This window comes from Myodes glareolus, chromosome 16 (genome assembly GCF_982192425.1).
Source record: "Myodes glareolus chromosome 16, mMyoGla1.1, whole genome shotgun sequence".
NCBI lineage: Eukaryota > Metazoa > Chordata > Mammalia > Rodentia > Cricetidae > Myodes > Myodes glareolus.
Window position 1 is genome coordinate 29814543 of NC_142041.1, and position 21982 is coordinate 29836524.

At 47.7% G+C, this 21982-nt stretch overlaps 1 protein-coding gene across 2 annotated transcripts in view; it reads left to right on the forward strand.

The window, feature by feature from the left end:
- The first annotated feature begins 8221 nt into the window (after positions 1 to 8221).
- Shb (SH2 domain containing adaptor protein B) overlaps positions 8222 to 21982 on the forward strand; it is a 110405-nt gene continuing 96644 nt past the window's right edge. For both annotated transcript variants that reach the window (XM_085677197.2, XM_048419802.3), the window contains exon 1: positions 8222 to 9193. In XM_085677197.2, the coding sequence (XP_085533323.1) occupies positions 8498 to 9193 (696 nt within the window). In that variant the 5' untranslated portion in view covers positions 8222 to 8497. The remainder of the gene's footprint in view (positions 9194 to 21982) is intronic.

Below are 21982 nucleotides of genomic sequence, written 5' to 3' on the forward strand. Positions count from 1 at the left end.
TCCTTTAGTTTTCCTCCAGCATCACTGGGCATGGGCTGGCTGCTGTTTAAGGAGCGGCCTAAGCCAACAATCTGGGAGTCATTCAGAGTCCATTACCTAACATTTATTCTGCTACAGTGTTACTTATTCATTCAACGGAAGAGATGGAGTACTTTCTGTGTACTAGGTATCATCCTGGCACCATTTTTTTTCTTTAATATTTAAAGGGATGCACAGGTAAGTGCAATAGCAGAATAAGAAAGACAAGAGTCTGCTCTGCCTACCTTATGGCTTGCCCCCATGAAGTGCATCCTGCACGCTGCTCCCCACAAGGTCTTTGCAAAAAGCAGGAAAAAATTAAGCAATTTCCTTATTTTAGCAAAGATCATGAGTGATTCCCCCACCCCCTGCCCTCTCACTCCCTACCATTCTACCCCCGCCAGTTCCCCTAATTTGCAGATGAAATTCCATTTCTCTTAGTCTGGAGACAGAGCTCTTCCTCCCCTGTCCTGCCCTTACCTTGCCTTGCCTTGTATCAGTTACTGGGAAGAGAGAAAACTGATATTTGAATTGCCCTAGAGTCCCTGAGGCTTGGTATACAAACAGGAAATAGATGAAAATACTTGATAAATTATCTGAGCACAGTGGTGCACACCTGCAGTTCCAGTATTTGGGAAGCTAAAGCAGGGGGGTTGCTTCAAGATCATAGCCGATTTGATTCACAGAGGGAGTTCCAGGTTAACCAGGGCTAAATAGCAAGACCCTGTCTCCTTAAAAGAAAGAAAAGAGAGATGTGCAGGTGTGATAGTACACAGCTGTAATCCTAACACTTGGGAGATGGAGGCAGGGAGAGCAGAAATTTGAGGCTAGCCTCAGCTACATAATGAGGTTTTGAGTATGAGGCCGGCCCGGCCTATATGAGACTCTGCCACAAACAGCAAAGATTGGAGAGTCAACTATAGTGATTTTGTTTGTGTTTTCACAAATAAATCTTGCCTGAAGATCAGAGTGCAGAACTAAGCCACTAGAGGCCAGGGAGTAGTGGCACACACCTTCCAGGACTTGGGAGACAGAGGCAGAGGGATCTCTGTTAGTTCAAGACCACCCTGGGCTACAGGAGATTGAATCTGCCTAAAAGAGAAAGAGAGCTCACACAAAGGTGATCCCAGCACTTGGGATCTTGTGCCTTTAATCCCAGCACTAGGGAGGTGGAGACAGGAGTAATATGGATGGGTGGAGAGAGGAATACAAGGCGGTAGGAGACAGGAGCTCAATGCAGCCTGAGGATTGGCTCTGATGTCTGAGGTGTGCTGAAGACAGTCGCAGTCTGAGGATTGCTCCTGAGACTGAGGGTGCAGTCTGAGCAGATAATCTGAGGACAGGATTTTCCCTTCGATCTGAACATTGGTAGAGGTAACAAGGTCTCTCTAGTGACTGACCACCACACTGCTTTTCTGATCCTTCAGCTTTCACCCCCTAATATCTGATTCTGGGATTAATTTATTAAGACCAACTAGAATTCGTGCTACAATCAACATTCAGTGGACTGAATGGTGTTTTATGAAAGAAGCAGATGAGTCTTGAATTGATGACAACATTTTGGACCCTGTACAAATGGCATTTTCTTTATATTGGCACTAGTAGGAAGTACAGAAAAAGCAGCTGCCATGTTCTAGCCCTTTTGGCCCTGGTCTAATGGAAGAAGCTTAGACAGGGAAGACACTGTAGGCAGAGTTTCTCTGTGTCCCAACAGTCATTCCCAATAACCTCACAGAGGCTTAATATCAATTATAAATGCTCGGCCAATAGCCCAGACTTATTACTAGATAACTCTTAACATTTAAATTAACTCATATTTCTTATCTATGCTTTGCCACATGACTTGGTACCTTTTCTCAATACAAAGCATGTCCATCTTGCTCCTCTTGGTGTCTGCTCACAACTCCTCAGATTCTGTCCTTCTTCCTCCCAATATCCTTAGTTTGCTCTCCCACCTAATCTTATCTTGTCCAGCTATTGACCAATTAGCTTCTTTATTAAACCAATCACAGTAATTTATATTCACAGTGTAAAGGAATATTCCACAGTATTATTTGGGAAGTGGCAGGTGGGAAAGAAAAGTCTGCCTGCAAATGGCCAGAATTCCCATCTAAAATCTAATAAAACTTAAAAAAAGATTCAGAGCACACAAAAACAGAGCCGCCTTTCTAGTCTCATGTGTCTCATGCCAGCCATGATTTGGAGACACATCTCCTGGTTATTGCCTGTGGGCTTAAGCTACCAGCATGTGCCATGAGATAAGTTGTGTGGTGGGAAAAGTGTCCATAGTTTCTTACGCTGGCCACAATACTGAAAAGCATCTCCTGGCAGCTGCCTGAAGGAGGGAGCCAGCTGCAAAAACAGAGGTACTAACCACGCTGCTTAGCAGTTTAAAGGCTCATGGGGTCAGAAAAAGATTATAAATATGCAGTAAAGACAGACTCAGACTTAAAAAAAAACTTCAAAACAGGTTATGGTATGTTTAAAAATATACATAGGCTTAGGAGAGAGAAAAGAAGGGATATATACAGTCATAGATTAAAAATATAGTTTAAAAATAATAAAGCCCTTAAAAAGGGAATAAAGTAATGTAAAAGAAAAAAAGCTACATAAAGATGAGAAACACAGAGTCTGGATTCTGTATGTTACTGTGTTGTCTTTAGATTTCCTGATTACTAGTGAAGGAACCACAGCTGCTAAAACACATTGGATTATAAAAACTGCTGGATTAAACCTGATGTGAGAAGTCCTTCTGTATATGTGTTGCTTTTATTGGTTAATGAACAAAGACACTACTTTGTCCTGTGATAGGGCAGAGTAAAGCTAGGTGGGAAAACTAAACTGAATGCTGGGAGAAAGAAGGTTGGGTCAGTGAGATACCATGTAGCCACCCGCAGGAGACAGACACACCGGAACCTTACTGGTAAACCACAGCCACGTGACAACACACAGATTAATAAAAATGGGTTAATTTAATATATAAGAGCTAGCCAATAAGAAGCTAGAGCTAATAGACCAAACAGTGATTTAATTAATACATTTTCTATGTGATTATTCGTGTGTGGGCAGTCAGGAACAAATGAGTAATCTCCGACAACATAAACTAACCTATATATTCTAAAAAATGTCTTGACTTCAAAATGGAAGTAAAAAAATATGTTACTTTGAGGAAGAGGGAAAATGAGAGGTTGTTGATTTGTTCAAGGTTAAAGATGATCAAGTTTAATCAAAGAAGACCTCCTGAATTTCTGGCTATAGACATAATAAGCCTAGAAAAACTACAAGACATGTAACATATATTTTACCTGCTCAAACATAAAACAAAAAATTACCTTTGGCTAACTTGTATACAATGCATAGTATATACTTGTATTAATACAAATACGTATGTTAGCTTAGTCTGTGCATTTTCAGAACAAGGAGCTGAGACACCAATGAAAACAGATGGCCCAGGTGATCCAGCATCTCAAATGCCTTTGTTACAGTCTCCTCAGAATTCTGCATTCAAAACAGCTTTAAGGCTGCTGGCTGAGGTGATCCAGCCTCACAGAATACTCCAGTCAAGACTTAATTATTCTGGTTTTCTCACGGTTCCCCCAAAGATATGAGTACCTACAAACAATAGGAAGCAGTCTAGAGAAAAAAATGTCAACTTTCCCAAAAGGGGAATTTTGGATATTTGGTATTGTTTAGAAGGGGTGGTTACAAGTTGTTACTAATAATGGTCAGAAAAAAATTGGGACAAAGAAGATTAGACCCAGGGATATTGTTCTGAAAAGAAAAGGGGGGGATATAGAAATGATAAGATAAAAATATAGATTATTGAATCTACTTTAATCCAAAAGACAAGTATTAATCTCAAAATATTTTACATTGGTATGGATTTTGGTTTGTTGATACAAATTTAAAGTTATTTTTACTATACTGTATGTATGTTTCTACTCTTGTTTGGGGTATTGTACTTATGCAACTCATTTAAAAGTATAATGCAATTAAAAAATACAAATTAATAGTGATCCATAACAGTCAAACTTAAAATCATGTTATATATGTTTTCAAGGTCATACATGGATATATTTAGATAGATAGATGGCATTCAAACATTTCAAAGACCTACAGTATATGATATTTAATATGTTTAATAACCTTAGACTTTTCATGACAGTGAGACATGTCTGCTCCTGACAGCACCCATTTACTTCAAAAGAAGATAATAGGCACCGAAGAACCTCTGTATAGAGTTTGCTTTCTTTATGGCAAAAGTTAGCCATTCAAGAAAAGAAAATGCCCTCACCTCCATTGTTGACAGTATACTGTCCAAACTGAACCAGCAGGGCGCAAAAGAAAGTAACTGCCAAACTTTGTCAAGACAAAGTAGACCAGTCCTTCAAAATTCCCTGCTTCTCAGAAAAGTCTGTCAGATATACTAGGCCTGTAGGCCAAAGTTAGATGTCTCAAGGTTACAAAAGAACTTTGGGTGACTGTTCAGGCAGTCAGATGTCCCTGTCATTGGGTAATATTATACCCTTCTGGGGCCTTTAGTTGAGTTAAATATTAAATAATTAGACTTAAAGTTTTTCTTAGTTATGATAAAAAGTAAATTAGGTATAAAACTTTAGACTCACAAAGATAAGTAATAGAGCATGTTGTCAAATATAAATGGACTAGACATTGTAACTGTAATTCTTATTTGATAACTGTTTTGTTGTATATAATTTTACTATGTTAAAGTTAAAATCATCCTTTTTTTATTTAGACAAAAAGGGGGAAATGCTGTGGAACATTCCTTTACACTGTGTAACTATATGTCACAATGATTGGTTTAATAAAGAGGCTGGCTGACCAATAGCTGAACAGGATAAGGTTAGGCAGAAAAGCCAAACTGAGAATGCTGGGAAGAAGGGCAGAGTCTGAGGAATTGTGAGCAGACACAGAGAGAAGCAAGATGGACAGGGCATGTTGTGTAATAAGGAAAAGTCCCATGACACATGGCAAAGCATAGACAAGAAATATGACTTAATGTAAATGTGAGAGTTGAGCTATTGGCCAAGCATTTAGAATGAATATTAAACCTCTGTGTGCTTATTTGGGAGCAGCTTGTGGGGCAGAAACTTCCACCTACAACAAACAGAAACATAGCTCTCTAAACACAACACCCCCTTCAAAGGAAAATTGAGGCAGGGTAGGGAGAAGGGACATAAACAACACGAGTGCCAAAGCAGGAGTTAGGAGTACACGCTGGTAGTAGAGCCCTCACCCAGCAAGTGTGAAGCAGGAGTCAGGAGTAAACGTTGGTAGTAGAGCCCTCACCCAGCAAATGTGAAGCAGGAGTCAGGAATAAACGTTGGTAGTAGAGCCCTCACCCAGCCAAGTGTAAAGTCCTGTGTTGGATCTCCATCACCTGAAAAAAAGAAAATCCAAGAGAGATGGGCATACTTTATTTACAACATTACATAGGGTTGGGTTTGTGGTGTCAAGAGAATGGCTGTCTATTGGACCTGTGCCTCTCGACTCCATCTGTCACTGGTCCTATTTTCTCCGCTGTAACACCATGTAGCTGGAACTGAAAAGAGAGTGTGTCCATCTCCTTGGTGCTCTGATGATTTTCCAGCAAGCATGTGGCTCCCAGGAACACTGGGCATGATGCTTCTCCACTATCTTTCTTAATATTTTCTCATTTCTTTTGAGAGTTGTTAGTTCTGACTTCACCACTGAAGGTGCGTCACTGTATGTTCCCAAGGAAAACACCCATAGACTTTTTGCTTGTATGAAGTAAATACCACTTTAGGCCAGCCATCCCATCTGTAAACCAGGAATAACATCAGATTGCAGGGGTACTGACTGTGGTTAATTATATACAGTGTTTAGGAGCAGGGCAGTTACACAGGGACTCTGGAAGTTCTTGGCATAATACTATAGCATTACAATAATTCTGGCTTGCAAATTATAGCCCAGAAGAAGCATTACAGGGGAAAGCATCTCTGACTCCCTGGCCAGCTGAGAGCACAATGTGAAAAATAAGTTGTGAAATACAACTTCTCTTCCTAAACCTTCAGAAAAGCAAAGATAATGCTGCCATGTGCAGCCCACATGCAGGGAACAGGGAACAGGCATCCAGATACTGGGGCGGACTTTCTTGGCCCAGGTGTCCTGGCGTACTGCCAGGATCTGGCTTCTTTTCCTTCCTGAACCTGGGAGCTGAAGGGAGGTGGGGCTTCAGATGAAGATGTCCTGGCCTTTGTGTGTGTGTGTGTGTGTGTGTGTGTGTGTGTGTGTGTGTTTTCCTTAATTGGGGCCTCTGTCCATGCAGGATGATTAAGTGATTTTGCAACAGAGCAAGGATTTAAAGGGTAATTTGAGACATGTAAGTCTAGGGATACCCAAAATAAACATCTAAGCATCAACTTTTGGGGCCTCTGCCTATGTTCCAGACACCATATGGGCAGCCTTGTGGTGTGTGCACACTTCAGGACTATTTCCTATGCTGAATGAATAGGTCTCAGGTAAGAAGTAAGTGGCAGTGCTTTCTGAGATTGTTGGGATGGGGTAACATAGTGGGGTTTAGAAAATTCAAGTGCTCACAGGGAATGAGAGAGGCAAATAGCTTGAGTGTGCATGAATGACTACGTAGGCGGAACACAGCCTTCTGAGAGCTGGGCCTGGCTGTTCTTCACTGTGGTCACAGGCCTGAACCTGGGTAGAGCCAGAGAGAGCCTGGAAGAGATGACACTGTGACCCACCAGTCCCGCAGTCTCAGAATGGGAGCCTGATCTCTAACTCCAGCACATTCTTGGACTTGCTGCCTACTTTAATAGATTAGTACTCCTACAAGACACCGGACAAACAGTGTGCCAAACTCATAATGTCCAGATGACAGATGGAGATTATGGGTACAGAGTGCTACTTTGGCAAATCAGCACTCTTAAGGAATGTCTCAGCTCCCAGGGACGTGCATCTTAGCCCTAAGCTATATGGGGAGAGGGGGTGCCCAGCCAAATTTCAAATAGAATTAAGGTTTACAAGACAGGTGCCTTATTTTTAGTTAAGAATTTTGGTCTTGACAAGGATCATGCTTACCTTCTCTGAGAGTAGACCCCAAGGAAAGTTACCTTTGGTCTCGGTTCCTCACATTTGGGCAATAACCACATTAAGTCACATCATTATGGAGCCACCAGAACCCAGGGCTGGTATCTAAGTCCATCCCTGTGATGTACCTGGGGACTCAGTTTCTCCATCTGTAAAATCGTCTCTGGATCAAACAGAGCCTCGCCAGCTCCTGCAACCTTAAGCATTAAATGTTTACATAGCTGGTTCCACTAGGATTGCAGTGAACAGGGTTAAAGCCCCACTTCCTGCAAGGTGAAAAGGTAAGCAAACATTTCGACCTCCCCTTAGCCTTGCTCCCGGATTGGTGCCCCGTCGGGTCCCAGCCGCCTATCCCGTCTGCATCCGTCATCTGGATTGCTAATACGTTCATTAGCATAAAGAGTATTTCGAAGACCCGGCGCCGGAAAAACTGAACCGGAGTCTCTGTTCCTTTAAAAAGAAAAGGGACTCACACTCTTTGGTTAAGGGCATCTCCTCCGCACGGTCCTCTCTGTCAACTAGAGAGACCGTGCGTTGTTCTACTCAGCCGACTACCCCAACGCTGGGCTGGGCATCTGTTTCTGGGGTGCACGGGGCCCTGGTCCCCGGGAACTACGCAGACAGCTTTGGCCTCGGAGAGCCACAGTCTCAGTCGAAGGGGGGGCAGGGCAGGACACGGGATCCCTCGGGCACGACCCGAGTGCTGGCGCCCAAGCGGCCGCGGGAGGTGGCTCGTGCTGTGGGGGGGAGGTTCCCGGCCGCACGCGGGGCGGGGCCTCGGTGGAAGGGGCGGGGCCTACGGGGCCGAGCCGCGGCGCAGGGCGGGCTCTGGCGGCCGAGTGTCACACACGCGGCGGTTCGGGAGGCGGCGGCAGAGGCGGCTGCAGCGGTAGCAGCAGGCGCCGCCGGACGGGCAGGGGGCGCGGGCTCCGCCGGGCGCGGGCCGCCTCTCACCGACCCTCGCTTGCATTCCGACCCACGGCCAGGCCGGGCTTGCCCCGGCGTACTGGAGAAGCCCGCAGCCGGTCGCGGCTCGCACGGGGCAGGGGCGCGCTCCGGGGGGGGGGGGCGCGCTCGGTGCGGGCGTGAGCGGCGGGGGGCGCCCGGCCTTCCGCTGTTTGAGACCGGGGACCCTATGAGACGCGCCCGTGAGGGGCGCGAGATCCGAAGCTCGGGCGGAGCGCACCGCGAGTGGAGGGCTGTGCGGCAGCGGCCGGAGCCGGGCGGCGGCCAGCAGGAGGCGGCGGCTGCGAGAACTTGAACTTGGCGACGGAGACCCCGCACGCCCCCCACCGGGGCCGGGGCGTTGCGGGACTGGGCGGCAGCGCTGCCCCCCGAATGGCCGCGGCGGCGGACGGGGCTGGCGCGCCGCGGCCCTAGGCGGCCTCTCGCCATGGCCAAGTGGCTGAACAAGTACTTCAGCTTGGGCAACAGCAAGACCAAGAGTCCGCCGCAGCCGCCGAGGCCCGACTACCGCGAGCAGCGGCGCCGGGGCGAGCGACGCGAGCAGCCCCCACAGGCCGTGCCGCAGGCCTGCTCGGCTTCCTCGGCGTCCTGCGGGTCGGCCGCCGCCTGCTTCTCGGCCTCGTCGGGCTCTCTGCCCGACGACAGCGGCAGCACGAGTGACCTCATCCGCGCCTACCGCGCGCAGAAGGAGCGCGACTTCGAGGACCCATACAACGGGCCGGGCTCGTCACTGCGTAAACTGCGCGCCATGTGCCGCCTGGACTACTGCGGCGGCGGCGGCGGGGAGCCCGGCGGGAGCCAAAGAGCCTTCTCGGCGGCGTCGGGCGCTGCGGGTTGCTGCTGCGCGGCGTCGGGGGCGGGCGCCGCTGCGTCCTCGTCCTCATCCTCCGGTTCCCCGCACCTCTACCGCAGCAGCAGTGAGCGGCGGCCCGCCACGCCAGCCGAGGTGCGCTACATCTCCCCGAAGCACCGGCTTATCAAAGTGGAGAGTGCGGGTGCTGCGGGGGATCCCCCGGGAGGCGTGTGCTCCGGCGGCCGCACCTGGAGCCCGACGACCTGCGGAGGCAAAAAGCTGCTCAACAAGTGTGCCTCCGAGGAGACTGGAGCCGGCCAGAAAGAAAAGGTAAGACCCGAAGCTCCTGATGGGCACGGGAAGCTGAGACACTGCCACGTTAACCAAGTCCTACGAGTCAACTTTGCTCTGGCACCCTGGAGTCTAGGCTCCGACGCGCACTCTGGTCTGACTCCGTCTCTCTGGCTACTGCTTCCTAAATGCCTCCTTACCAAGCCAAAAGCCTGAGCGAGAGCACCCCGCCTAGCTTTACCCAGAAGACAGACCCAGCCAGCCCTTCCGGCTCCCCCAGTAAAGTCAGCTTCGGCGGGCCTAAAAGCATTTGCTCGTTTACCCCAAGGTTGTGTGGTGGTCCCCCTCCCAGATATAGATGGGAATTGAGGTCTGGAGCAGGAAAGGGACTCTCTGGGTTATAGTTTTTCTTGAATGTATATACGTAAATGCTTCTGAATCTCGCACTCTGCGTGCCAGGTTTCCGAAGCCAAGCGGCCTGTTGTACTGGAGCGGCATTGGGAACCCCTACGCAGGCTTTTCCGGTCTAAATGTCCGTCCTCCCAGAGAACTCACCGATCTGGCACTTCCCTACCTCCTCTCCCCAGCTCCGGAGGAGATCTGCTAAAAGGATCCTCTTTCCTGACTCCCCATCCTCTCTCCTGACTCCATCCCTATAGTAGTACCTCGGGGACGGGGACGAGAGGCCTTTGTGGCAACCCCCTGCCAATCAGGCGTCTAGTCTCCCTTGCAAGAGTTAATTACAGCCAAGGCCCCTCTACTCTTTCTCTTCACACTCCAGAGTTGACCTCCCTTCCCCCATAAAACACTTGCTCTGTCTACTTCTAGTGGAGGCAGTGTTTTGATTAAATCTGAGGCCCAGCGAGAGATCTCGATCCTTAGGGCAGGGTTGCTTGGCTGTCAGGCCCCTGCTCTGGGTTCTCCCCCACATTCTTGGAAGCTCAAACTTTTGCCTGGCATGGTGGAGACTGGATCTCCAAGCAGGGAGACGTCTTCTACCTGTCAGCTGGTGCTTGGCAAGGCTTCTTTCTTATTTTATGGGAGAGATGAGTTAGGGGGGTGCTGTCCTTTAGTTTTACTGCCTGGTTTTCTCCCTGGGGTCAACCTCTTCTGCTTTGTCTGTCCAAATGGATGGTGCGTGCAGTGTGAAGCAGTCTAGTGCTTCCCGGAACTGTGAGCACACACTTTGAAAGCGTGTGCTCTGGGACTTCCCAAACACCCAAGATGCCACTTCTGGTTGACAGTGAGCTGGAAGCCCTTGTGACTGCACACCCAGCAAGGGGGCAGAAAGATGTCCTTGCTGAGAGTGGAGTATGGTTGAGGCTTGTGGTTGATGTTTTAGGAAAGAAAGAGGCTCTTGCAGCTTCTTAGTGGCCAAGCTTGGTTTGGTTGCCCACAGGGAGGACCTGGAGCTTTACATCTGAAAGTTAGGAGGAAGCTTTCCAGAGGTTTGCAGCCTTGGACTCGCTCACCACTGTTGCGGAAGACCACCCCCCAGGGGGCAGACTTTCTTTGTCCTACAGCTAGTGATTCAGCCTGCTCGCTAATTTTTTTTTTAGTGACTTTCAAAATTATAGTAAACACATTTTTTTCTCAATTAGAGTGAAGACTTTGAAATGCTTAGTAATGATACTGAAACTTCAAGTGTGTCTAGTAATACTTGACTTCATTGTTACCAGATATTTCCCATGGGTCTTAGCTCTCCTCCAGCAGGTACTGGAAGGAGAACCCTGTCCTGTGCATGTCTGTATTGAGGGCTGTGACAGAGGCCATCCTGCGATGGGATCTGGTGTTAAATGGGGGCTTCTGGAGGGCACCCCCGAGGCAGGACCATTGTTGAACTGGAGCCAGTAGTGATTGAGGGTAGCTGGAGAAGTGTTTGCCAGAGGACTGTAGGTAAAATCTGGGGCTGGGACGGAGAGCACCCTGGAAGGGCTGCAGGGCCCTGGTCTTGTAAACTAGGTTGTATGGTGGTAGTGGATAAAGTTTTTTACGAAACTCTCTCTGTGCCAGTTTTCCTCTCTTATACATAGCTTTGATCTTTTAAGAGTTGTCTGTCTTGGGAGACAAGGGAGGGAGTTACCAGATGTTCTTTCTATCAGGAGGAAAGGGGGCAGCAAGGGAGTGGTTGCAAGGCAGCAGAGCTAGCACAGCGGCACTGAGTGTCCCTGGAAGGCTGGCTAAAACATTACCGGAATCTAGTCCTGCAGTTTTATTTTCTGAGACAAGGCTCAAAGAATGCTGACCTTAAACTTACTAGGTAGCCAAGGATGGGCTCCAGTTTCTTTTAATTTTTTGGTGTATGTGTGTGGTGGGGGGTTTCAAGATAGGATTTCTCTGTGTAGCCCTGCATGTCCTGGAACTCACTCTGTAGACCAGGCTGGCCTCAAACTCCGATTAGCCTGCCTCTGCCTCCTGGAGTGCTAGGATTGAATTTCTGACTCTCCTGCTTCTACCCCCAAGTGTGGGGACTACAGGTATGGACCTTCTAGTTTCATGCAGTACTGGAAATTGAACCCAGTACTTGGTACATGATAAACGAGCAGTTCCAACCAGGGAGCTACATCCATCTTCAACCCCCCTCTTCTGCAATTTCTTTTAAGAAAGAAATCAAACTGCTGCACATTTATTTTTTCTTTGACAGTTCTATACATATATACTATTTTTTTTTAGATTTTGTTATTTACTATGTATACAGTATTCTGCTTGCATGTGCACCTGCATGACAGAAGGCACCATAGTTGGTTGTGAGCCACCATGTGGTTGCTGGGAATTGAACTCAGGACCTCTGGAAGAGCCAGTGCTCTTACCTCTGAGCCATCTCTCCAACCCCCATATATACTATTGTATCTTGATGAAATCTACTCCTAACTTCCCAGTTTCTCTCTGTATCCTCCTCCCCAACAACAGCTACTCCTACCTTAATCTCCTATTTTAAGAATTCACCTACTGAATCCCATCCATGCTGCTTATGTGGGCATGGGCAAACTACCAGGGGCCTCCCCATCCTCAACAGCTCTCAGTTGCCAGTAGCTCCTCAGCTAGGGGTGGAGCCTCATGGGTCCCCGCCCCCATGCTAGGATTATGGCTGGCTTGTTCTTGTATAGGTCTCATGTGTGTGAGTTCACAAGTACAGTGACCATGCATGGCTGGAAAACAGCCTTTAAACAACCCCTCTCCCCATCGTGTTTCTTGTTCTGGCTCATTCCCTGAAACTTGTGACTCACAGTTCTGGGGGGATCCTTGAGAGTGCATTTTAACAGGTGTCTGAGTGATTGCTCCCATGGGTCCTGGGTCCCACTTTGAGAACCCCGAACCTCGAGCCCCAAGCCATGAGGGCTCTTCTTTCCCAGGATCACTTTGGGTCCAGGCTACAGGTGCACATCTCCAGCTCAGTATGTGGCCAGTACCTCCCATTTGGCGGTCAGAAGGCAGTCTGGTTTTCACATTATTTCTAGCAGACAGCGTTTGGAAGTCCAAACCTTCTGTGATCCCCCTGAACATCCCTGAACCAGTCTTCAGTCCCCACCAGTGGCTTCAGAAAACCCCACTTAGCCTGTGGCAGCCTAGCCTCCCGTTGTTGTCTTTAGAGAACTGGGTTGTGCCAGGGTCCAGCTTTAACCCCAAACCTGAGTCGAGAGTTCCTGGGTTGTGCAATGGAGCTGGTGGTCCGTGCAGCCATCTTGCTGTACTGCTCACACCATGGTTCAGCTTTGGGGTCCTATTCCTGCCCTTTCGACACTTGCTGCTTTTTGACCATGATGTCATCCTGTTCTCCAGGCGAGTGAGTCCTGGGGCACATCACTTGCATCCCAGTTCCACTGCCAAATCTATTTTCCTTATAGACTCCCTTAGGAAAGAGACTTTTCACGGTTCCAGAGGCTCGCTGACATAACTTAGCTAACCAGCATCCTGTGCTCGGAGATGGAGTAAGAGCGAGTTGAGTGGGAAAGGAGTCTGAGGTTAAGGGTGCAGTGATCTTTGGGCTGAGCTGCTGGAGGAAGTGGATGCAAGTTTTCATCATTTTCCCCCCATGAGGCTTTGCCTTGAGAACTTGGGGATGTCTTTATCTGGGAAGTAGGCATTTAAGGTGAAACTGGGGGCGGCGGTATGAAGCAGGACGGGATGACTCTAGGCTGTAACGGGGCTTGTGTGTCAGATAGTGTGTGCATATACTCTCACGACTGTAAGACATCATTGTAGGAAGCTGGGCAATGGTGGCGCATGCCTTTAATTCCAGCACTCGGGAGGCAGAGGCATGCAGATCTCTGAGTTGGAGGCCAGCCTGGTCTACAAGAGCTAGTTCCAGGACAGGCTCCAAAACTACAGAGAAACCATGTCTCAAAACCAAAAAATAAGAAATGAAAAAAAAAAGGCATCACTGTAGGATGTGTTTTTGGAGGCCAGAACCTATACGCAGTGGGTCTTCTTGGGAAATATAGGAGAGGTGGGATGGGGTTATGGTACTGGGTGGGGGCCTCAGTTTGGGTCTCCCAGGTGAGTTTTTGCACAAGAGGGGTTGTTTATTAGAGCGGTGGTTCTGAATCTTCCTAGTGCTGCTTTAATACAGGTTCTCATGTTGTGGTGGCCACCAACCTTATAAGATAATTATATTGAAACTTCATAGCTGTTAATTAATGCTATTGATCCCAATGGAAATATCTGATATGTGACCCCTGTGGGGTCATGACCCACAGGTTGAGAACCACATCTCTGGAGGAGCTGGCCCAGAATTAGGGGGCAGTTGTAATATATTTCAGGTGAGAGGTGGTAAGGGTCTGAGCTCCTGGGATAGGAAAGAGAACTGTAGTAGGTTGATGTAGGTAGAGCTAGTCCTTCAGTCGTGCTGTTGGAAAAAGATGACTCCGCTCCCCAAAAAAGTTGGTCAGTCGCGGCACACACCTTTAATCCCAACACTCGGGAGACAGAGGCTTGAGAATCTCTGTGAGTTCAAGGCCAGCCTGGTCTATAGCTAAGTCCAGGACAACCAGGGGGTGGGGGAAGGGTGGAAAAGCCAGTTATTTGTGGGTCTCCTTGGATGCAGCCAAACCGGTCCCATCCAGTTATGTTTTCTGCTGGTGTTGTTTCTTTTGTCATAATTAAATGGTATTTCCAGTACACCTGGGAAAGTCAAGATGTATCATGACATCAGTTTTGCCAGGTTTTAAATACATGCTAATGTGTACCGACACTTGGTATATTGTCAGCATCCACAGAGTTGACAGGTTTTCTATAGCTACAGAATAATAATTTTTAACTTGAAAAAAAGAAAAACATCTAGCAGTTAGTTTCTGAGCTCTTTGCTAGGCAGGGGGAATTTAGAGGAAGTTAAGTGTGGCTAAAGAGGTACATCAGGGTACAGAAGGCTGTGTGTAACCATAACCACCTAGCACCCAGATGGGGAGAGGGAAAGGCAGGTCTGTATTCACAGCTACTCTGGAAGTTGAGGCAGAAAGATTATAAATTCAAAACCTATCTGGGCGGCTACAAAGTGTGTTCAAGGTCAGCCTGGACAGGTTAAATCTTCTCTCAAAGTAAAAAGACAGTCTGGAGAGATGGATGGCTCAATGGTTTAGAGTGCTCATTGCTGTCCAGAGGACCTGGGTTCCACTCAGGACCCACATGGTACTGATACATAAGCTCACCACCATCTGTACTCCAGGCCTAGGGGGTTCAATGCCTTCTCTCGGTGTCTGCCCGCCTGCCAGTTCCAGGCACACACATGATGCGCAGATAGCATGAGGGCTGAGGTCTTGCTTAGTGACAGAATATTCATTTGTCTAGCATGCACTAGACTCTGAGAGGCTTCCCAGCTCAGCTGCCTCCTTCCTAGGGGAACTCTTAGCTTTCTTGTTTACTCAGGCAGGGAGGGGCCTAGTGAGTCTGGTCAGTTTCAGGGACTTCAGGAAGCTAGTTTGAGTTGTTTACCTTCCTTCTGAAGGAACTTCCTGAAGGATGGAATGTTTCAATCTCTGAAGAAGGTTTTGCACAACAACCAGGCCCTGGATTCAATCCCAGGTACCTTGAATTCCTTCCCATCCCAAGCTGAAAGAAAATCTTGTTATTTCCTAAATAAACACTTGCGTAACTATGCATGTATATATGTAGTAGTATTTTGTATTAGGTTTTATAAGTTTGCCGGTCAGGGCATAATACACATGAAAGAGAAATATTGCTGTGCCTTTTGCCTTATATTGTTTATTCTTTTGAGACAGGGTCTTACTATGTAGACCAGGCTGGCCTTGAGCTCACAGAGATCCTCCTGCCTTTGTCTCCCGAGTGCTTGGTTAAAGATGTATGCCATCACACCTGGTCCTACTACGTTATTTTATATAGGAGACTTAAGCTCCTATATATACTTGCGGTATCCAAGGAAAGATCTGAAGACAGTGTCCCCTGGGTATCAAGAAATGAACAAGGACACTAGGTTCTCAAGCCCGAAACAGTATCAGACAGAACCTATGGAAAGGCTGAGGTGTGTCCCAAGGGCTGGACAGGCCTGAATGCTGACAGGTGAAAGAGGGCTGCCGAAGGTTCCAGCTGAGCTGACTCTTAGGGAAGGATGAATGGAGATGTCTGAGCAGGGAAGGGAGGAAGAGTACACTGCCATGCAGAGGGTGGTGGGCCTGATGGGCGGGTACAGAGGGGCCCTACAGTTGACAGAACTGATCTCGGGCCTTCCTGAGGGGAGCTGACGTATCAGTTTGTCTTTTCACGGAAATCACTAGTCAAGATCAATGGAAGCCAGGATCAAAATGTCAGCCATTTCTGCTTGATTGACAGCTATCTTCTCCAGTCCTTAAAAAGTCCTATTTGGAAAAGGTTAGGACCAGAGTTTATTGCTGTAGTTGGGCTGAGGACAGGTTCCCCATTCATGAGAGAAGTGATGGCTGTCAAAGCCGTTTCCAGTGTTAATGCCCCAGAAGAAGGCTTTGTTCTAACCACTTCCATGGTCCCAAAGTCCTCACAGGCATTATAGGTACTAGGTCCAAATACTGTAACAGGTACTGCTCTATCACAGATCACTCCGGCCTCCTGGGCTTTAAACTAGAAGTCAGCCAACCTTTTTTTTTTTTTTTTTTTAAAGGGCCAGAGCCAGTAGTAAGTGTTTTCAGATATGAGAGCTAGGTGGTCTCTACTGCAGCTGGTTGGTCCTGCCATTACAGCTAAAAGCGGCCTTAGAGACTATATTAGAAGGAATACTTGTGTTCTGATAAAATTTTATTTTCAAAGCCAGGCAGCTGGCCCATAGGTTGTAGTTTTATACCTAGGCATCAAACACTGAGTTTCATTTCCGATCTTGATAGGGTTCACTGAGTCATCTTCAGCATATGTTCAGATGGCAGGGTGGGGTTCCAGAAGAGAGCAGAAGCCAATGAAGCTTCCTGAGGTTGGAACCTGGGGCTGTTCTTCAGCTATGGGTGCTGTCGGCCCATCTGCGGATAAAGACGATGAGGTATGGAGCAGTTAGTGAGGAACCTCGTGTCACAGCTTGCAAGTGTCAGGGCAAGGTGCACGCCCGTGCTTTGAGTCCACTGCGCGTGTGCTCTTCACTAATTTGGGCACTCTTTCCCAGTGTAAATGGCCATGGGCAGCCCTGCTGTTCACTGTGATTGATGGTTGTGTTTCTTCTCCCTCGCACTGAATGTTCACCTTCTTGCCTCCCTTCCTTACTTTTCCAAAACCACAGCTGGATTCTCTCTCCCCTCTCTGTTCACTGCTGAACTCCATAAAGGAGATGTTAATGCTGTGTTTGAGCTATTTTATAGAGAAATTCCGCACACAGGGTAGGCGCGTCCCAGAGGACAGCTGCACAAAACGTGTGCCTTGTAATTGTCTTCTCATTCTGACACTAGACCTTCCCTCCCCCGAAGGGTTGGCTAGGCTGTGCGTGTGCTGCTTTAAGATGAAAGCTGGTGGTATCTCTCTCTGCCCGTGTCAAGAGAGAACTTAACTTTCCTAAAAGTAGATCCAGGTGACCATCTTCACTGATGAGACACTCTTGGGAACAAGACTGATTAGGATTTAACCTTGAGACTTGATCCTGTCCTCTCCTTGCTCCCAAAACATTGCTGTCCTGTAACCTTTAAAAGGCAAATTTGAAGCAGGTGTGGTTTCCTCTGGTCTTGCAGCCAAGCCTTCCTCTGGTGAGTTTAACTTGTGTATTAGAAGCAGGGGTCAGCTTTGGCTTTTTTTTTTTTTTTTAATCAACCTGGACTTGGGGCCCAAGAGGTGGCTCAGCAACCTGAGTTTGATCCCTGGAACCTGTGGTAAAAGGAGAGGACCTACCTTTTGAGGTGGTTCTGTGACCTCCACATGGTTCCTATACACACCCAGCCCAGAATCGAACCTGAGACTTGTGGCTTTACGGTTGAAAGCTGGGGCTGCTACATGGTTGGGGAACACAGACCTGCCTGCAGGACAGAAGTGATATGTAAACAGGTTTTGGGTGAGCTAAGAGTGACCCTGTAAAGAGGATGGTCTGGATTGGACAGCACCGTGGAACTGAGGAGACAGAGGAGGGGAAGTACCTTCAATGGAGAAGCCAGGAAGGCTCCTCTGAGGAGATGTTTGGGCAGAGAGAGTAGTTACTGTGGCTGGGGGAGTTTGCACAGTCATGCTAGCTGGTTGTCTTGCTTGCCACCTGCTGTTTTGTGTGCTTTATATGCAGTTCTTACTTCTCACTGCCCTCCTTTGATGTATGTGCTATTGTAATTTCCGTTTCATTTATTTATTTTGCTAGTACAAGGCAGAGATGAGATTTGGAGCTGGGTCCACAGTCTGTTTCTAACCACTGTACTGTGTCCCCTCCAGCAGCACCTCACACCCGAGTTGTTCTGCTTTGTTTGTCATTTACTTTACTCTGTAATTTCCCTGTACCCCATAAGAGTGACTGGTACTGTGATCTTGTAATTATTCCACAGCACAAGGGTCACTTTTATGCCTGTAACTTACTGGCTTCTCAGACCCACTTCCCCGTTTGCAGATGGAGAGTTGGAGCAGAGCCTGCCCCGCCCCTCTGCAAGTTCTGGCTGGACTGGCAGCCTTGTCTTCTGAGGCCAGTGCCCTCTAAGCCAGGGTGGGGAGGCCCCTTGGCCAGAGCTTGAGTTGGCAGGAAGGGTGACAGCCTGATTGAGTTCCGTTTCTTCCTATGTTTTGATTCTGAAGCGCTTTGCTGAGACCATTGAGGCACATGGACCGAGGGCCTTGCTTCCACAATGGAATTTTCCTTTGCTTCCTGTTTGGTATTTTCCAGTAATATTTCTATTAATGTTTCACTTTCAGAGGTACTGACTTCCTGAGAAGCGTGAGCTTTCTCAATGCTGAGCCAGGAAGGACTGACTTTTCCTCTTGGTCATTCAGTTCCTTTCTGTTTTCTCCAAGGGGAGCTCTGGATTTCCCATCATGCTGGAAGGGAAAGGAGCTTGTGTGTGTGTGGGGGGGGGGTGTCCTGGGGATGGAGAAAGGGTTAGTCAGGACCCTGGGGAGTGACTCAGCCCTTGTTGGTGAGGCGCTTACAGTAACTAATGGGCTTCCCAAGGCCCAGAAGGGAGAAGTGGCTTGACAGGTGTAGGGGTGTGTGTGTGTGTGTGTTTGTGTTTGTGTTTGTGTGTGTGTTGGAGAGTGGAGGTTCACTGAGTAGTGTTTGCTGGCTGAACCCAAAGTCTCCAACTGGAATGAGAATGACCTAGTTTATGTATTCTGTTTTACTCATTCAGTAGCTCTTGCTTACGTGTTCCCTGGCGGGCAGTGGTGGCGCACGCCTTTAATTCCAGCAGAGGCAGAGGCAGGCAGATCCCTGTGAGTTCCAGGCCAGCCTGATCTATAGAGCAAGTTCGAGGACATACCCAAAGCTACATAGAGAAACCCTGTCTCAAAAAACAAGTGCTACATGCTGGGTGTTATTCTGTGTAGCCGGTAGGAATAGAACTGCACTAATCTGAATACCTCCTACCCCCTGGGGTTAAGATGTAGGGTAGAGTTTAGAAGGGACTTGACTGAAAGGCCAGATGCTGCGAGCTGTACCAGAGAAGGGCCAGGCAAGAGGGGGAGGCAGGAGCTGGCAGGGCTGCTCAAGGGGCAGTGTGGAGGTCAACACCCTTGGACGGGGCAGGTCAAGTCTGAGGGGTGTGGAACAGACAGAGACCTTGAGCCTCCTCCTGTGTGTAGGTCTTTACTCGTGCTCAAGTTTCTAGGAAGCCAGTAGAAGGTTCTGAGCAGAGTTGTTGAATGATTTGACGTAGGTTCTAAAGATGATTGCTTCAGGACTGGCATGAAGCTCAGGGGTAGAGCACTTGGCCTGCTGAGTGAGAGACCTTGGATTTGGCTGACTCAGAGAGCAAAGTGGAGGGGACAGACAGGCCATTGGAATTTGGGTGCCCTTCAGCAGGAGGTGCAGAGACCCGTGGTTTCCTGAGAGATGAATGACAAGAAAAAAGTCAATGTGTCTGCTAGCATTTGACTGAGTCGCTGGGAAGATGTGTTGCCACTGACTTTGTTAGGGGTTCCTGAGGACACAGGAGACAGGGATGGCCTCTGTCTGCGGCTGCAAAAGACAGTGGGAATGCAGGAAGAAAAGGAGGCCACATGAAGGACGGCTACAGGCACACGGAGAAAATGGACATCCAGGTAGAAGGGAGCTATCCCCAGCCATGGGACTGGAAGCTGAGCCTGCTGTGTACTCAGCTGTGGTCAGAGCTGGAGAGGCCCTGCTGGGTGTTACTAGAGGGTACTAAGAAAGGGTGTCCAGTGCTTTTCGGGGACGAGGCACTGGTCCGAAATGAGTGTTGGACTTTGGGGGGCTGTCTGCTCTGCAGCATGACAGAGAGTTCTTTGCTGGGGAGGGCGTAGGCAAGGCTCTAGCAGGGCTGGGGCTGCTCCTGGTACCCTAAGAGGATGCCTTCTGATAGTTGGGGGTGTTCTCTTTTATGTGGGGCCTATGGGGTGTAGGAAGGAGGCAGTGAGGTGTAGAGTAAGACTGCCCAGTTTATAACAAAACTCTAAACATAAAAGTGACCAGAAAATTCCCAGTGATGAAACTTTGCCGTATCAGTGGCCATGCATTCTCAGAAAGCCAAACAGCCCCACAGTCCGGATCTCTGGTGCAGTCTAAGCCACAGCATGTGATGTGGGGACTGCGTGGTATTCTGGGGGTGTTGCAGCCCCTACCTGCCCTTCTGTATGGGCCATTGTGTGCTAGCTGTGCCCAGAGCCAGTTCTCAGAAAAACAGGAATTGGGAAGTATAGCACATATCGATGTTGTTGGTAACTTTACCTTTTGTAACAAGGTTAAAGTTTGGTACAGAAACATAAAACCCAAACAGAAGCCAACTCTAACTGCACAATTCAGAGAAAACCACTATTATAACCAATTAGTGTTCCTATGTCTCGCCGTCTTCAATATGTGTATCAGTCTGTTTTTCCTTTGATAACAGTTATTTCTTTCTGCCTGTCTGTTTCATGGAATGGCGTCTACATTGTCCCAGACATACAACAGCAGTGATTTAGTGTTTGTGCTGTTTGTGTCTTTCTGGCTTTCTAGTTTTCGCTAACTTAGCAGAAGTCTGTGATTATTTCCCTGGGTTGATAGGAGAGTTGGGTCCAATGGTAACATGTTGGATTTTTGCTTTCAGAGTGTCCTAGAAAGGCATTTTTACTCTTAAGCTTCTTTATTCTTCTCCAGACACTGGAGATTTGTATGCACTTTGGTTTAGTTTGTGGTCTCTTGGATTACCAGTGCTCATACACATTAGCTGTTTGTTGCCTTTTAAAATTGTTTATTTACCTTGAGGTCTTCGGCCCATTCATGTCCACTGCAGAGTGATCTTCCTGTTGCTTTGTAAGAACTCTGTAGTAAGGATGGCAGCTTATTGTTTGGGTTGTAGTATGGTTTTCAAGTTTTGCAATTTAGGTTCTATGTCTGATGATTGTGGAACAATTTTCTGTCAAATCAGGCTCAGTGCTCCCCATGATATCTTATCCTTTGTTCCTGTGCTCACCTGTACTGATTCCATGGTTTGCTGTCGTCTTTCTTTCTTTTTTTTTCTTTCTTCTTCTTTTTTTTTTTAAATGACTGACTAGTGTGATTCTTGCTTGCTCCAAATCTGCCTTTTTAAAAAACTAAAGTGTCTTGGCTTTTCTTGTCCTGACAGTGTTTAGTTCACAAGTGACTACAATGATAGTAAAACCTTTATATAAAATATCTTTTATCTGCAGATACTCTTGCACTTAACTACAGTTGCCATACCAAGGGAAGTAACTTGGTATTAGTTCTTAATTTTATGCCAGTCCTGGCGTGTGTGTGTGTGTGTGTGTGTGTGTGTGTGTGTGTGTGTGAGCGAGCTACCCTACATTTGGTGCTAGCTTTACTTCTAGCACTACAGGACTAAGCATGCTAGTTGTATTTGAGGCGGTCACTCACTGTGGTTCACTCTGCCTCTGTGACCTTACCTGAGAAAATCTGTTTCACCTTTGGACAGTAACTTTGCAGAGAAAGAGATGAGTTGTTCAGTTGTCTGCATAGCTCATAGCCAGTCATTGTTCTAGCCCTGGGCTGTGCCTTGTAGGATAGACACACGTGATAAGTGAAGCCCAAGTGCTACCAGAGCCTGGGAGGGGATGCAGAAAGGCAAGACAGTTTCATGCCAGCATAGTGACGCAGTTAAATGACCTGCAGAGCAGCAAAGAGGCATTTGCATGTGGTATGGGTCCGGCAGTAGTCAAGTAGCCCGTGGGTAGGATCACTTGGATGTGAAGGATGGACTTTTTAACACTTTAACAAAATCCAACGCAAATAGTATGCAAAAATCTCCTCGTTTCCTTCTTTTT